This window comes from Nipponia nippon, unplaced genomic scaffold, assembly GCF_047370975.1.
Source record: "Nipponia nippon isolate SJK-2023a ecotype South Korea unplaced genomic scaffold, ASM4737097v1 scaffold_16, whole genome shotgun sequence".
In the NCBI taxonomy this organism is placed as follows: Eukaryota; Metazoa; Chordata; class Aves; order Pelecaniformes; family Threskiornithidae; genus Nipponia; species Nipponia nippon.
In genome coordinates this window covers 11,945,382-11,962,540 of record NW_028262332.1, presented here as the reverse complement: position 1 = coordinate 11,962,540, position 17,159 = coordinate 11,945,382, and the positions used below count along the sequence as shown (strand labels likewise).

Here is a 17,159-nt window from a genome sequence, read left to right as displayed (position 1 = left end):
ATTACTGCTCAACTCTTACATGGCGGTAGCTTTGAACAACTGCATTTACACTAGCATTCTCTGAGAATGAGAGCACAGTTTATCCTGTTGATAAACTGCCTATTTAAATAAAGCCTTCAGCAGTGTAATCTGGTAATTCTAATTAAGTCATTTGCATAAAGAATTGGCCCAGGGTTTCATCAGATGGTTGCTGGTGAGCTGAAATGCATTCTTTCCCTCCAGCTGTATTAAACTAGCCTTTTGATCCTTTCCTTTTTTTAGCCATTAAGCCAGAGTGGTTATCACTTTGCAGAGTTAATTGGGAAAGGGAAGTTGGGGGACAAGAGGACCCTTCGAGGTTTAGCTTTAGTCTTAATTATTACAGTTCTAATTACCTAATTAGAAGAGTTGCAGATTTTATATGTTGATAAAAATGATTCTGTACAGGTTTTGTTAGAAAGAGGAAATACACCACCGATAGGCTAGCGTCAGTGAAGTTCTTTATTGGTAAATGATTACCAATAACTTATCTCGAAAGCAGTATATGTCTGGAGTATCTTAATTCTACTCCAGCTCTTCGATAAGGAGGCTTCATTTACAAAGGGTGGACCCCGCGTCCTTCATAAGTTACATGTCTACCTCCCGTTGCCTAATCATCCCACTTATAGGCTTGTATAGGTGGTGAAATTTAAACTTAGAGAAGTATCTGGTCAGTGTGAAGGATTAATTTTTTTAAGCCCTTTGCCCTTTGTGGATGCATCAGAAAAAAAACCCGATAAATGCACTAAGGCTCTAATGCCAGGCTGGCTACCAACTGCTGCGATGTCCTTGTCTGGAAATATCTCTCAGCTGAAACTTGATGGAAACCTGTAATATTTTTCATGGAAATATAATCCGGAGTTGTGAAGTCCTTGGGACTAAATCTCAAAATTCTCTTGTCATATAAAACCACATCAGCTGTTCCAGCAGGAGATGCGAATTGCAGTGGGGGTGCATGTTTCTGAAGGTGTACGTTGCGCTCAGGTTGGCGTGGTGGATCCTCTGTAGTGTTAACTAACCAGTTAGCAGGTGTACTCTGTAAAGGAGCACAGGGTTCCTATAAACGCTAGGGGTTATTCTACTTTGAATTTTGAATTTGGATTCTACGTTGATGCTGGCTCTGGCACTAGTGAGAAGCACAGGGTTTATTTGTGGGAACTGTGTTGGAGCCCTCGGATCACGAAGCCAAGTGGTTACATGATGGCTGTTGTGGTTGTAGTGAAAAAAGAACTTCTGGTCTCTGAAAGTTCTGCCAAACACCAGCTTGTCCTCCAAAAATCTCTTCATTCAGTCTCACAGCTGTAACTTGACTTTGTTGTTTGGCAATACTTCCTAAGAATTATTCCTAAGTCTGTTGTTACTTTAGATGTCTTGTATGTGCTTTTGCCAGGAGCCTCTATATCCTGTGCCTGCTCTAGCAACAGCTGTGAAGAAATGCCCTTTCTGTGGATCACAAGCAGTGATTATTCTTACCTGCAAATAACTTAATGTAATATGGCATTCTCGCTTACTGGAGCTTTGCTTTAAGGTGGGTAACAGTCCAGCTGAGATCGTGGCTTATTTTGCAGTAGAATGTAAGCTCAAGGCTTGATCGAAGGTAGGCTTTTTCCAGAGTCAGGTCGGGGTGTCAGTTCAGCAGGGGCTGGGGTCGCTTTGCTCAGCCCGCGTTGACGGATTGGTTTGGGTACTAAAGGAATTTGGTTTTGATGGTCTTTGCACATGAGACTACCTTATTTGTGGGAGCATCCCAGGTTTGTTGAGAGAGTTTCTGTGTGCTTATCTACACCAAAGGTTTTTTTTGGGTGGATTAATTCCAAATGCAGACTTTAGCATCCAGCTTCTTCCAAGCAGGCTCTGTCAAGGTGGTATGCTTTGGCAGGGGCTGGGAAGGGTACTTTCTCCCTGACTGGTACAACTGAGCTGTACTTTGCCACTGCACTTCCACGCCAGTTTGTCAGCTCACTGATGTATTTGCTTTAAGCACCTGTATAATGGTCACGAAGGCTTGAGTCTTCTCTACGCAGCAGCAAAGCTAGAACTGGTAGCAGGAGGAGCTTTTCCCGGTAGTATTGTATGAACTAGTTGAAATTAGAGCTGTTGTGGTAGAGCTCTGTGGTTTTGTGATCCTTTCCTGCAGCTTGCAGTCTTGCGATGAAACGCTGATTTGGGTCACTTTTCTGTGGTGTCAGATTAATCAACTTGACCGCCCATAAAAACTAACTGGTATTAATTACATCATCTGATTTTACACAAAAAGTCTGTGCTAACTATAATGTGCTTGGAGAGGGGTTTGAAGATTGATAAAACTGATGCTGACCCAGCGTGCAAACTGGGAAATCATAGCTTAGCCTCAGCATTGCTGCTTCATTAGAAATTCTTAGTGGGTGCTTGCCAGCCAGAACGCTCTTCTGAGCTTTAACCTTTTTTTTTTTCTTGAAAGTGCACATGTGTGTCTAAAAAGAGAAGAACCCCAAAAGCTCCCCCCAGAACGGGTCTGGCGGGCCTGCTGCCGTGGTTTGCATAAAGGAAGAAAACCAAGGAAGCATGCATTTGGTGCTGGAGTTGTGTAATAGCTTGCTACTACCAATTCGCAGTAGCAAGCTAGCAGTGTAGCTACTCAGTGCCTCCTGCTTTGCTTGCTGGCTTTGTGAAGCTTTTATTTGCCCACTTCTATTTTCCTGCTTACCTGTTATGTACTGTATGGGTCTGTCACCGTAACACTTGAGCTGACCTTTAGGATTTTGCTTTGATTTACATAGCGCCTCTGCTCAGTGAACTGTCCCTATCACAGGATGATATCCATAAAAATGACACTTCCTAGTCTTGAAAAAAATCCCCAGGCCCATTGGAGACATGTGAAAAGGACACCCAGCGGGAAGGGAGGCCCATGTCTTGAAATATTCATCAATCATTTTCCTGGCACCAGGAAACCAATCAACTCTTCTAAGGGGCAGAGCGTAATCAATCACACAATGTGGGAAATGGGGATCGCTGGCCCTACCAAAAATGTTCCTTCATGTTGACAGAGTAAAAGTGTTGTGTTTGTGCTTATTCACAAGTAGTAACTTACACCCTCGGTATAAAGCACTCTGTCTTTTGTAAAAGACAATCGGTGAAGAAAAGGGTTTAATGTTGTATAGGCAACCTAAGCTTGAACTAAAGATTTTGTTTCCAGTGATGAAGTTGAGCTATGTTTTGCTTTGACTTTTTTCTTTACCTTTTGGTAGCTGATAGCTGAAGGTTTTGTCTCCTGTTCCCAAACCTCGGTTCTGTAAGCGGCAAGTACAGCCGCGTGATATTTTTCTCTAGAGGATCAGAATTTTAAAATTTGGCACTTTCTTCATGAAACAACTTAAGTTTGAAATAGCTTGTATTGCAAACTGATGCTGGGGAAGAAATGCACCTCTGGATGCTTGTCCTCTTTTTCTATCTTTAACTTGCATTAAAAAAAAGTATAGATATATAGGTTGCCCAATAATAACTAAACAGTAGTTATCAAAATCTGTAGGATATTTTATTGTACCAAGTGGATAGGGGTTATTTGAATTCTTATTTTCTAGTAAGGTGCTATAAATCAGAAGAAGAGTTGTTTTAACTTTGTTCTCTCTATGGAGACCTCTGCAATAGCTGTTACATAGGCAATGCCATAAGACTTACGGTAGAATACCTGGCAAGCAGATTGCTAGAATTCCTTTGCCGGGAAAACACTTCTTGTATGCCTTGTGGGAAATAAGAGATCGAGGTAAGGGCCCTAACGAGCTCTGGCGTGGCGTTGCTCTGCTGAAGCCTGACCTGAGCGTGGCTCTGGTCGGGTGGCCGTGGGTAACCGCAGAGGCTGTGGCTACCCCGGGCCGGCCGCTGGCTCGCGGAGGCATTTCTGGGCGCTGGTGCTGCTCTCTGCCTTCACGTGTGCGCAGTCGGAGGGTTTGACGCAGACCTGGCTGTGTGGTTCGAGTGCTCCCTCTGTTTGCCTTTTCTATTTCAATAGCTACAGAAACTTGAAACAAATGTTGTAACTCAGAAAGCTCCAGCACTTCTCTACAGATATACTCCGGAAAGTGCCAGTTTTTCCCCGGTGCTGGGAGGCCAAAAGCCTCGGTGGCGAGAGCCTTTCGTGCGCTCCCTCTGTCGCAGGGCTGGGAGAGCCAGGCCGCGGCCCCTCGGGCACGGCCGGAGGGTGGGCGGGGGGCAGAGGCGTCTCGGGGTCCCCCAGCCGGGGGACGGCGGAGCGGGAGCCCAGCCTGGCTTCAGTCCCGGGCAGCCCACCTCAGCAGGCGCTGCCCCGGGGCGGGGGGACGGCCAGCCTCCTCTGCCGTCTTCGCGGAAAAGATGAGTCAAGGCTTAGCAACTTGTGTCAAACATTAAGTGCATTTTCCTGGCACGTAGCTGTCTTCTGCAAAACACCTCAGGAATAACAATTACTGTTCCAGTGCATCCTGTGTCTGTTGAGAAGCAGCATTTCTAACCCTTAAAACTTGAGAAATGCTGCATCAGAGATGCTCTTGACTTTTTCTTAAGTTTGTCAAATCCTGGTGTTGAATATGCATCTTTAAATGACACGCTGGGGTAGCTCATTGGGCATAACAAGTCTCAGAGCATGTGGATGTAGCTGGCAGGTGCCAGAGGTGAGCCAGCAAGCCCTGCTACGGTTGCCTCAAGTATTAAAAGTGGTTTGTCTGCAATGCACGTGTGTAACAGTGATGAGAAAGATTGCCAGCTGCTGTTAAATGCTGAGGATGAAATCACAAAATCCCCATTAGTAATTAAAAGCTTTGAAATGACCTTGAATCTAAAGCTGTCTTGAAGTAATTTTATGACTTTCCTCCGTTGCAGAAGAGGTTAGGTACAGCGGTGTACTGTGCTCTTTGGTAAAATGCTTCATGGCAGCCGGGGATGAACACTAAGATCAGAAATAATCAGAATGCAGTCGAGGCACAAAATGGCCATGTGGAATGGTTGCAAGTACATCTCTAAAAAAAAAAGAAATGAAATGGGTTATATGTAGAAATAACCAGAGAATACAACTGCGTGTTCACACCTAACTGCTTGGAAATTTAATTTTTTTTTTCTTTTGGAGACTTACTGTAATGGCTTATCCTACTTAATGAGAAATCCAGCTGGATATTTAATATCGGTTTTTAAAAACAAACTCCTTTTTTGCATAGCTGGTGAAGGTACAGAGTCACTTGTCATTCTGTAAGTGTATGAATTAAACAGCTTCAGCTCTACTGTCACGAGAGTGTCCGTACCATGGGCTGTTGCTCCGAAAGGGTGCTGTTCCAGCTCTGCAGCTTTCTTATGGAGCTGGTGGCCTCTTTGAGGATTTTTCTTAGTTCAGAACTAGTCTGGTCTAAACCATTGTATTCTCACACTTAAGTATCCGTAGCTAAAAATGGAGGGTTTGCATGAACTAAGCTTGAGTGAAATCCGGGGTGGAGCTGACCGAAGAGCGCTGGAGGCTCCTGCTGGAGGTGTTCCCAGGCTTGCCGTGTGCATCTTGGCCTCTCCAGGGCACCAGGGCACTGCTAGAGCCATTCTCATTTTATTCAGTCCACTAAAGATCAGGTCACACTGGGATTACTTTTTTCTTTAGTAGAGTAAGATGTTTTCAAGCTTGGACACGGTTTGTGGTTGGGGTGGGGGTGCAGGAGGCTCGTGCTCGAATGACAAGCCTTGCCCCACACCGCTGGCCAAGCAGAACGTGGCCATCTGTGAAACCCGACAGTGATGAACAGCAGGGAGCGCTTAGGTGGGAGTGTTCTTATTCTGATTTTTAGAGTGATTAATTTCTAATTAACATTTGAGGCGAGAGAGTCTCTGGTTCGTGAGTATGAAGATGTCAAGTGTTGTTGAGACAGTTGCCAGAGAAATAATATTGGAAGCAGCATGGGCTGCGGTGGGCTTCTGCCCCGCGGAGCCTGGCAAAGGGAGCGCGGGAGTCGTCTGCCTCGCGGCGCAGTAAGTGCGGGGAGGCTGAATCGCTGCTGGAAGCTGGCAGAGCTGCTGGGCGCTTATCTGCCAGTTTGCTTCACTTTTACTTTTTTATTAATTCAGTGGAGATGTCCGAACAGAAGCTATGCCAGTTGTCTCCAGCGACTTGTTCTGTTCCTTGTTCAAAGCTGGGAATACTGTTGCGAAACAAAATATGACTCTCTCTCCTTGAGGGTGTATGTGTCGTTAGCTGCCATGCCTGTGTCTTGTCCTGCCTTGGCTGGTCTGAAGCCAAAGCTGACCCATGGGTCGTGTCTCACTAATGCCATGGCCTTGTAGAGAGGGAGCAGTCCTAATGACAGCACGGAGCGGTGCCTTCCCAGGGAGCGGTGTGCTTTGTGGGTGCCGCAGCATCCACCTGCGGAGCAACAGGAACACAAGCCCCATCAAGTTCTTATCACAGGGATTAAAAATTAAGCTACAACTTTAAAAGCATGTTAATATTTGTTGTGACTCTAATCAGGTGAAGTGCACTCTCCCTGCGCCGAGAAGCTTTGCAGATGAGCGTGCCACAGGTCAGGTAGCTGGAAGGCTCACGTGGATCCCCAGCAGATACAATGAAGTACTGACTCTCTTTCCTGACCCACATACAAGACTAGCACCAGTCTGAGTTGCCCCTCAAATGAAATGTTGCCCGACTTCTTTTAATTTGATTTGCTGCCCATTGAAATCACGGGCTTTCTGTAGTGTTTGTTTTGTGCTTTAGCATGTCGAGGCGTTCAGGAGAGAGTGCAAGCAGTAGCTCCTTGGCTTCGGCGGTGATTTGTATTTAGGTGGCTTGCTGATGAAGTGCGTATGCTCCAGCTTTGGGCCCGGCTGGGATCCGCTGTGGGCGCGTGCTCCCGCTGGCTGTGGGGCGGCTGCCGTGGGTGTGCTGGCCCAGAGGGCTTGGGGTGCAGGGGCCCAGGAGTAGCGCAGGCTGGGCAGGGGCTGCGCCCAGGGGACAGCAGCCTGCTCTGAGCAGGCTCTGACTGCCCTGAAGTGGATGGTGAACAAGGTGTATGCCTGTACAGAGGGGAGATACTGGTACAGCTCACCTCTCCAGCTGTCAGTACAGTGGGAGATGATTTACTGACGAGCCAGTTCCTTTAAGCTGCCTTTTTGTTGCTGCATAAAAAACCAGAATGGTAAATCACAGCTACTGAATGTTTACCCTGGTTTTGAAAAAAATGTATAAAATGCTGATCTTTAAACATTTTTGTTTGTTCACCTAGTAGATTACTCAGCTTCAAAAGGAAGAGTATAAATAGATTTCCCTTAGCAGTGTATGTAACAATTATTTTAGAATTATAAAACTTGTAATCATATGTCTTAAAACCTGATATTAAAAAAAGCAAAATTGTACACTGCTTTTTCATGGAAACCAGCAAAACATGAACTCCTGTATTATTTTTACTAAGTTAGATTAAACTAGAATTAAAATTTCAGATTGCTCTTCAGAGTAACAGTGTGTACTAAAGTAACTCCAAAATGATTTTCCCATTGAGAAGAATGGGAGCTTCCTTCTTTAAAAATACAATATTTTTCCTGTGTTTAAGGTAATTTTCTAGTACAAGTGGAGACAAATATCCACAAATATCAGAATGATGTTTCTATCCTGAATAATATTTTCTAGCTGTCAAACAGTTTCTGATGTGCTTTTTAAGACGCTTAGATGTGTGTTACCACAATTAAAAGCTATTAAGAGATGCGGCATCCTGCAAAATGCGATTATAGCAGTAGACAGATGCGGCTGGAATGAGCCCCAAAGAGAAAGGGAAGTGTTCCTGGAATTGCAAGCAGCAGGAGCTAATACGGTTTGCAAACACGGTAGAAAGTAGGCAGAGAGGTAGGTGGGGAGAAAGAATCCAATTTCCCTTGGTTCTTGCCTGTATGTAATCCCCATCCCTGGGAGGCCAAATGCTCAACGTAAGCTTTTCACGGCAACAAAACCCCAGATACTGGTATTGGTAGGGCTGAAAGGGGAGTACTCAATGAGACTGGAAAGCTGTAGATCACTGAATTTCATGAGAGCAAGATGCTTGAATCAATAACGGAAGGAAAACATTTTTTACAGGTTATAAAACTCCTATATTCCATAGCAGGCATTATAGTCATGGCAAGCTGTGACCACTGTCTGGGTCCAGGTAGCTGTAAAGTTGCAGTGTACCAGCCACTTTCATATCTGTTTTCGGGGGGAAGTTCAGGGTTAGCGCTGGCCCGACTGCGGGAGCTCTGATGAGCCGCGGTGCACAGGGCTGTCTCGTATCCAGCACAACGCAGGGTGCCTGCCCTGCTGCAGCATCGCCCCGGCCTGGATGCGCCGGCCCCGTTGCTGGGCGTCCCACGGGCATGGGAACTCGGGGTTGAGCCCGCTGCCTCTGAAGGACAGGTCATCTGTTGCGTGTTGTGGTTTATGCCGATGACTGCTTTCAGGTGGCCTGTGGGAAATGAAGGCCTCACAAAAATGAAAGAGCAACAGCCACAGCTATGTCCACGCTGACAAATTAAATGTTAAGCTCGTTCATTGATTTGGTTCTCGTGTGATGTGCAGTGAGAGCTACAGCTCTGGTGATTGATTTGTACAATATAGAATGTATCATATTTCTAAAACGCATCGCTTCCATGTGCTGAACTGTAAGACTTGTAGGTTTAAATACAGAATGCCAACAGTAGCTTTTATATGATAGTGAGCATGTTTGCTGCAACCCAACCATCTCATTCCATAATCGAGCATTATAGGAAGGTACTGCACCGAGGCAGTTGTAAAGCTCTTTCCCTCTAATGCTGTTTTAATGCTGATTAGACATTCAGTGGTTGATTTGGACGATTCCGTCTTTCTGTGTACCTGTGGTAACAATGAGGGAACTTGTTGCGATGTGTAGTGCTTACTTTTTCACACTCCAGGATTCTGTCAAGATCCTCCCACAGAGCACGATTCATCCCCTAGTAAGTACTAGTTAGTCTGCTCATCTCCAGGCTAGTGCAGCGAGCCAAGTCCTAGTAGGCATTGGCAACGTGCAGCTGAAGGCCATTACAGTTAGAAGCTGTAATATTATCCCCACTAATTAAAATTTGAAGATAAATGCTGTTAAATTAATTAACCTTGAGGTTAGGGGAAAAAAGCTATTTTCAGACTCATCACGTGTCAGTGCTTCTCCAGGATCCCGGTTTGTCAGTGCCATTCACGCACTAGCTGCTGAATTAAAAGGGCACGTTACCTGCGTTGTGGTGAAAAGGTCCGTTACAGTAGTGTTTCCAGCCTGACGCACTGGTTGGCGTCTAGAACCACTCACCTCTGGGGACACTGGCTAATTTGCAGCTTTTCTACTGTATTCTGTATGGCATAATGTGCTATTTTTATCAGTAGATAAAAACATCAGCTGGGCTGATGTTAACTCTTAAATACCAGTGGCATCTCTAGTCTTGTATAATAGCAGTTAATTCTATTTTTTAATGTAGATAATTCTAGTGGACTCAATAGATGGATTTTGCTGTAGTAGTATAGCTTGTGTTGGCTAACGCTTTATCAGTGATCAAAAAGTAAATAAAGAATTTCCACAGATTTACAGAAGGATTATGCAATTGATCTTTCAATATTGGAGTAGTCTGGGCTGCCTGGTAGGCAATATCCTATTCAACCAGAATGGGCTCCAGGCGTAGAAGATGCAAAATGCCATGCCGAGGGACAAGGGCAGCACGCCTGTGGAATGGGGTACGGCATGCCGAGAAGCACTGGCTGTGAAACAGAGATCTGAGTAAGCGCCTGTTGTTGCAATGCAGGAGCAACAAGCACTGATATGGTCCTTGGAAATTGAAAGTGGGTCTCCTATGATTACTGCCTATCTAATACTGACGGTGCTGCCTTGGAATGATGGCACTGTAATGCTGCGTGAAACCCTCATGCTGATATCTCAAAATATTGGGAATTGCCTGAAAAGATTGGGGCAGCCTGACAGTCTCGGCTTATTCGGCTTATCAAAATGATTGAGAGTAATTACACTGTTAAATTACAGCTGCAGAGAGAATATCTTGGGTAGTAAGAGGTTCCTGAAGAGAAGACCCAATATAAATATTCAGACTGCAAACTGAAACTGAATTCAAATTAAGAATACAATTTCAACTGAATGACTTTTACTATTGGTTATTACTTCATTTTGTAGGCTTTTTTTGTCCTCAAGTCAGGATATAGTGCCTCTTTAAAAACAAATGAGCCTTGTGAATAAGGGAAATACTTTATTCTGAAATCCTCATCTGTCTGTGATAATTGAATGTGAGCATACAGTGCTGTACTGATGATCGGCCTCAGTGCTTAAAAGCCTGGCTTCTTCAGGAATTGTTTAGTATTTCAGAACACGTACTTTTGGTTCTGAATGAAACGCTTTGAAAGTGAAAGGAAATGTCACCAAAAGATTGTAAAACACTTCAGTATTGATCTGTGGAGAAAGATTAACATGAATCTCAATTTACAGGCAAAGAAACTAATGTTTTAGTGAGAGATGTTTTTAGGCTTGATTATCACAGTTTCAGGCCCTTTGAATGAACACCCAGAGCACCTCCTGGAGCCCTTCTGATGGCTTGCACTAAGTGACCGAATGCCACTTTTCACTTAGGACATGCCTGGAGGCTTTCTTCATCATAATTACTTTTCTGAAAAGCTTTGCTTCTTGACTCTGTACTAGGTTTTCCCTTTCTGTAGCCTTGAAGTCTAAAATAAGATGCAAAATTTATATGAACCCCCTTTAGAGGAGTGAGTTGGCTGAGAGCAGTCCATGTACCTTGCTGCTGCCGAGTGGTGGCTCTGAGAGCGCTTCCCTCTGCACCAGCCCGTTTTACAGAAGAGCCTGCCGAGTCTCCCGGTGAAGCAGCGGTGGTCAGCTCTCAGGAGGGGCACTGCGCTCCGCTTCGGAAAACGCAGAAAGGCTTCTGGAAATCTGCTCCATAAGGTATGTGGTAAAGCTGATACCACAGCAACATGCATCTCCTTTCTACTTTGATTTTTTGTGTCTCAGGAGGCATTTCAGGAATCCTGTGACTTTTGATGGCATCAATAAATCAGATACCATGCCGACAGAATTTTACTGGAATGTAAACAGGCATTTAAAATAACAATGTCTGTATAGTGTTTATTGAGAATACAGTGCAGGTATAGCTCTTTAAGTATGTGAAACATTAAACTGCTGTGAATGTTTCTTTTCAGTTATGTTGGTAAGCAGGAGCTGTGATTGCTTTCCATGTTAGTGAAAAGAATTAAAAATATTTATCATGAGGTGACCTTACTTCCCATTCCTCTTTCCAAACAGCATGTGTTTTCATGTTGAGGTGAGACAAGAAGCCCTACCCGATGTAGGGGAAAGGGGAGAAATGTCTCTGTATAGTAAAATTTAGCTGATAAGGAATAACGAATCACCTCTAACTCAGCTCTGCTGAGTAGTAGCTGATCTGGGGAACTGCAGGCTGGTCAGCCTCATCTCAGTCCCTGGGAAGAGTATGAAGCAAATCCTCCTCAAAGATGTTTCCAGGCCCTTGAAGGGGACGGGAGGGTAATTGGGAACACTTACCATGGGTGTACCAAGGGGAGATCATGCCTGACCAACCTCATTCCTTCTGCGATGAAATGACTGGATCCCTGAATGAGGAGAAAGCAATATTGTCATTAACCTTAACAAAGACTCTTCATGTGTCTCCCATGTCATCCTTGTAGCCAAACTGGGCTACAAGGCAAATGTGGGTGAAAAATTGTCCTATCTGGTTCAAAGGGTAGCAGTCAAGAGTTCAAAGACTAACCGGTGGCCAGTTATTCAGTGGTTGTCCCTGGGAGTCAATATTGGGGCCAATACTATTCAGCAATTTCATCAACCATCTGGATGATGGGATGGAGTATGCTCATCAGACTTGCAGATGACACTGGATTGATACTTGGGAGGGCACAGCTGCTGTTCAGAAGGACCTCAGTAACCTGGAGGAAGGGGTTGATTGAAACGTCAGAGTTAAACAGAGACAAATGTCAAGCCCTGCATCTGGAATGTAATAACCCGGTGGAACAGTACGGGCTGGGGAGCAGCTCTGCAGAAGGGACCCGGGGTCCTGGGGAACCTCATGAACGTGAGTCAGCAGGGTGTGCTTGTGGTGATGACAGCTTATGGCATGCTGGTGGAGGGAGGGGGGTGCTTATTCCCCTCTGGGACATGGCAGAGTCACTTCTGGAATACTCTGCTGGTCTGGGCCTCCCAGCAGAAGACAGGCTGAATGGAAGTAAGCCCACTGAAGGGCTGCTGAGATGGTTGGGGGCTGGAAGGCATGACAAATGTGGACAGGCTGAGGGGATTGCATTTGTTTAGCTTGGAGAAGAGGAGGCTAAGTGGGGATTAACTGGCAGTCTTCCAGTTCTTTAAAAGGGTTACAGGAAAAAATGGAGCCAGACTCTTCAAAGGTACACAGCAAAAGGCCAATGCAATGGTCATGAGTTGCAACAAAGGAAATTCCTACTGGATACTTGGGGAGGGGGATAAAAACTTAGTGGAAGTGATGCAGCACTGGAACAGGTATCCAGAGAGGCCATGGAGTCTCCATCCTTGGAGACTTTCAAAGCTTGAGTGAGCAGACCACTGCCCAAGCTGATCCAACCTTGAAGCTAGGTCTGCTGCCAGTGCGAGGTTCAACTAGGTGAGCTCCAGAGATGCCTTCCAACCTGAATTAATCAATTATAGTAGAAGTATAATTCTACTGAAAGGTCTTAAGGATGGTGTACCATCACTTACCTGGAAGTTCTGGTGCCTCAGTTTCAGCTTTGGGAGGGAGAAGATAATGTAATGTTACATCATCTCCATTTTTTCTAAGGTCAGAATTCCTGGTTTTAGCACGCATACTTCAGAAAGTCCTTACTAAAATGTTATCCAACTTACTGAGACTTCACTATGCAAATGTCCTTCTGTTTGCAAATGTCCTTCTGACCCCACAAGCACCACTGCATTTTTACCAAACAGATCCATGTGTGGGATTGATCTTCAGAAGGCTAGCAGCTGGTCAGAAGCAGTGGAAGATGATGCAACTTGCTGAATCAGCATGTTCTGCTGCTTCTGATCTTGGGTATCCCTGCATTTGTTCCAGGTACCATGTTTTACCTACTGTACTCTTCCTGTATGTAAGACGACAACCTTTGGGGAGGGGGTACCAAAACTCACGTACCAGTATCTTCAAAGTCCAATGCTATGTCCCAGGTTCAGGCTAAGTTCATTTCTAGGAGTAGCCCATATACCCCTGCCATTAGCATAAACAGGGACAAGGGCAGCCACAGGTCAAGAGAAGTTCAAAATAGCATAACCTCTTTTTGCTAGCGTTCCCAAAGGTTCCTAATCCTGCGCAGTTCTCCAAGCTGTCCTTGCCGTCATGCTTACTATACAGTTGTAAAAGTCAAAGAACAAGGCCGGGCTTGATACAAGGGAAGTCAGAGATCGAGTTGTTGAGAATAGGTAGCATTGTTGCTTAAAACAGGAGAAATAATTGATTTATGTTATGGTGGCCAATTAGGCTGTAAAGTGAGAAACTCTTAAAGAAACCCTGTGGCTTCAAGGGAGCTTTTTGCTCTGATTTCTGCCCAGCAAATAGGAGTACCCCAATAAAGGTCATCAGCTCCATGAGCTAAATTATTAATTCCTTTCATGCCACTCAAGGCTTGTAAACAGTATATAATACAAGAAAACAATTGGCACTGTTCACTTACTGGGCAGAGGAGAGGTCAGAGGGTAAATAGTTGTATTGGCAGCAGCTGTTCTTCATAGCTGAGCAGACTTTTGTCCTTTTCATCTTTTAGAGCAAACCAGTTTCCAAAATCTTAGCTGGTTGTTAATCCCGATCTCAGCTCTCTTAGCTGAATTGTTTTGAGGAGTTTAGCGTGTTGCATACAATTATGAAAATGAAAAGGGCTGGAGGGGAGGGTGAGGGGCATGGATAAGAGAACAAAACCAGCATTGCCATGTTCCATGAAGAGGTCTTTGAGTTTTTTTCATATTAATTTACATGGATGAGAGAAATTTTAAAATCCACCTATTCGAGGCAAGTTGCAAGATAAGTACTTGCACTTTTATATACTTTACTGAAAAAAAAAATTTGAAGAATGATTTTGAGACTAATAGGTTATAAGTGCCCCTCTGCCAGTAGCACAAGAGCAGAAACGTTGAGGTGTTCCCGCTCTTCTGATAGCGTAGACTCGCCGCGTTCGCGTGGTCTGCGGGCTCCTGGCCAGCTGCTGGGTACGGCATCGCGTGGTCTACAGCAGCCCTTGGCAGCACACTGAGGCGATTCGGGTCACTTCAGACTTGGACAACCAGGCTGCTGTGACCGCAGGGTTAGCCTTGGGGAACATATTAGAAATAGTAACTGAAATATATAATTTCAAGTGTGAATTGAAATGATCCTTTCCAAGTATAGCTAGGAAATCTTGTTATACTTTTGTTTATAGCCTTTAACATGGCATTATAGTGAACAATCTAAAATTATGGGACTTGACAAATTTGAACTGGATCTCTCTAAATGCTTACCGTGCAGAAATTTCTCTTCAGAAGGCACATGCATTATTTGGTTGCTTGTCGAATGATACTCGATAAACTATTCCAGATGTTTGCAGGTGTAGCTTACGACCCTAAGTGACTGTTACTCAGACAATCGCTTCTCAAGTGGTACAGGCTGCTGCTGGCCGCTCGGAGCCTGCTCCTTGCCATCTGGCTGGCTTGTAGGGCAGCTGACCTCTTCTTGCCGGAGAGCAGCAGGTAACCTTTAAATGACCATCTGCTGATCTGTTACTTCAACCTTTCTGAAAGCAGAGTTGTGCTCAATACTGATGTTTACATGGGGTAAATTTTACCACTCTCGGAAGAATAAAAGTAACTTTAATGCTGCACTTAGTTTTCAGGTTGTTTCGGCTATATGTGAAAGCATATGTAGCTTTAAATAGGAAAAAAATACAAAACTTTCCAGGTATTTGAAATTGCTGTAGTGCATATGAAGAATCTTTTTTTACATATAAAAATGTATATAGTGTATGACCTGCTAGCTCTTTCAAAGGGTTAGCAGTTCCCACATTAGGGAGGTTATAGTAATAAGGTGGAAAATAGAAAGTGCAAAATCAGTTTTTTCCTGTAAGCAGATCAGAGACCTGGGAGAGGTCCCCCAGCGCGTCAGAAATGCTGCAGCCCAGCCTGTCGCGTGCAGCTCCCCGAACACTGCTGCAAGAACTGCAAGGAAGAGCCAAACCAGGTTATAAACGCTTAGATGTTCTGGGGAGTGACTGTCTTGATAACTGAATGGAGAATAGGGCAGGAGTAACCCAGGGCATTTCGGAATAAAACTGGTGTTGCGTTTGTCACTGGCATTCAGCGTGTTGAACTGAAGCTGCCGGCTCTGCCTGGCCAGGGCGCGCGGGCGCCGAAGCGAAGGGCTTGCGAGCTGCGGCGGGGGAGCCTGGCGCAGGCCCGCTGCTGCGTCTGCTCTGCTCTTCTGTCAAAACGGGCTGCTAAAGTGTTTACATTTGTTTGTGGTTTGCCTAATTAGAGCAGAACTTTGCACTTTCCAGTGTAAACAGTGGTCTTCGGGGAACTGCCTGCTGCCGAATAAATCGGAATTGTAAGAATGTGAAACGCGGGGTTTGGGCCAACGGCAAACTCTGGCTGTGGGCTGAAGTTATGCTTCTGGGGCTGTGTTCTGTGGTTAGGAATGTAAACTTGTAGTATGCATTTACTGGGTCTTAAAGCTAAACGAGAATTATATAATATATAATTATGTGGTATCTACTAGCATCGAAATGATGGAGATGGAGACTGATTTGTTTGACTTGGGCATTTGTGGTGATGTGCTAAGAGTGGATGTGGTTCTTTGAGAGAGAGATCGAGCCCCAAAGAATATATCGTTGTTTTGCCTAATCTTAGTTAAAACTGCCCCTGTTACTGGAAGCTGGTTCTTCCCTGGCTTGGGTCCCGGAGAGGTGGACCCTTCCCAAAGTGCAGAGGGCATCTGGCACTTGGTCCAGATCGCGCTCTGGCTTTGGGGTTTTTCGTTTTCAAAACGCAGGGAGGTAGTGCTGTTTCTCCTTTCAGCTGTTAGAAAATAAAGCTTTTGGAGTGTCGCGTATTTAAAGACACTTGTTTCTGATACTGCTGCAGACCACACGCCAGCATTTTGTGTGCCTTTGGAAGGGGGTCTCCCTTCCTATTGGGAATCTTTTGAAGGTGCACTGGGGGCAGATGGGAGATCGTCATTCCACAGTAATGCTCTGCTTACAAATTGATGCTGTATACAGTTTAAAGCTGATATAATTCAGAATTTCTTTGTGCTCAAAATTGTTCTGAATTGATATTGTCAAACCATCGCAAGTTACAGATTACCGATACGACTGCTCAGAAAGTAGATCTGCAGGTAACGTGTATGAGTGAGAAATATCTTAAGAGGGAAGGATGACACTTAAAAATGAACTGCTTCTTCAAGCAGCTTCCTCAGGCGATCAAAGATATGCATATTCAATTTAAATGTAAATGAAAGCTTTAAAAATTACAGACTCCTTGGAAACATGCACATCACAACTTTCTCATTTTCACTTTCCCATTAGCTGCAGACGTGGAGCAGATGAGTTCCTCCTCTCCTGTCCTTCCTATGAACTCCATGGGCAGTAAGTACCCCTTTTCTTGCCACGTGTGATGAGGTGGAATTTCTCATTCTGAGATAATCCAAAGTAATCCAAAGATATGAATTCATACTTCGCAGTAGAGACTTTGAGAGGTTTTAGAGCTAATGCGTACTCATGGAGGTGGGGATTCCCGTATCTGATAGTTGATCAGATCTTTCTCACAGAAGTAGCATAGACCAGGTCTGTACATCCCTGTCACACCAGCAGAACGCAGGTTGCATGAGATCTTTTGCCACCAGAGAAGGATCAGTGAAAGCTGTAAAGTCGATGCCTGTATGTTAGTGATACAATCACCTGAGGCGCTCATAAATGATGCTGATATAAAAGTATCTCTCTGAAGGGTTTCAGTATCATACTTGGAAATCTATAGCCTGGAATTCCTCATGAAACTGAAACCAGTTGGTGAAATCATCTTCAATTTCACCGTAATTCTGGGCCTGCAACTTTTTGAGACTTTGAAAATCTGAGCTGCTGGACACCTAAAATAATATGA

General features: G+C 44.7%; 1 protein-coding gene across 2 annotated transcripts in view; it reads left to right on the top strand.

Annotated features, from left to right (window-relative positions):
- NR6A1 (nuclear receptor subfamily 6 group A member 1) overlaps positions 1–17,159 on the top strand; it is a 98,908-nt gene that overhangs the window by 3,179 nt on the left and 78,570 nt on the right. The window contains exons 2-6 of one of the 2 annotated variants that reach the window (XM_087752975.1): positions 10,815–10,934; positions 11,748–12,093; positions 12,975–13,098; positions 15,134–15,243; positions 16,589–16,648. In XM_087752975.1, the coding sequence (XP_087609101.1) occupies positions 11,856–12,093; positions 12,975–13,098; positions 15,134–15,243; positions 16,589–16,648 (532 nt within the window). In that variant the 5' untranslated portion in view covers positions 10,815–10,934; positions 11,748–11,855. Of the gene's footprint in view, positions 1–10,814; positions 10,935–11,747; positions 12,094–12,974; positions 13,099–13,995; positions 14,757–15,133; positions 15,244–16,588; positions 16,649–17,159 lie in introns of those variants that run through there. The other variant, XM_087752976.1, reaches the window with a different exon arrangement.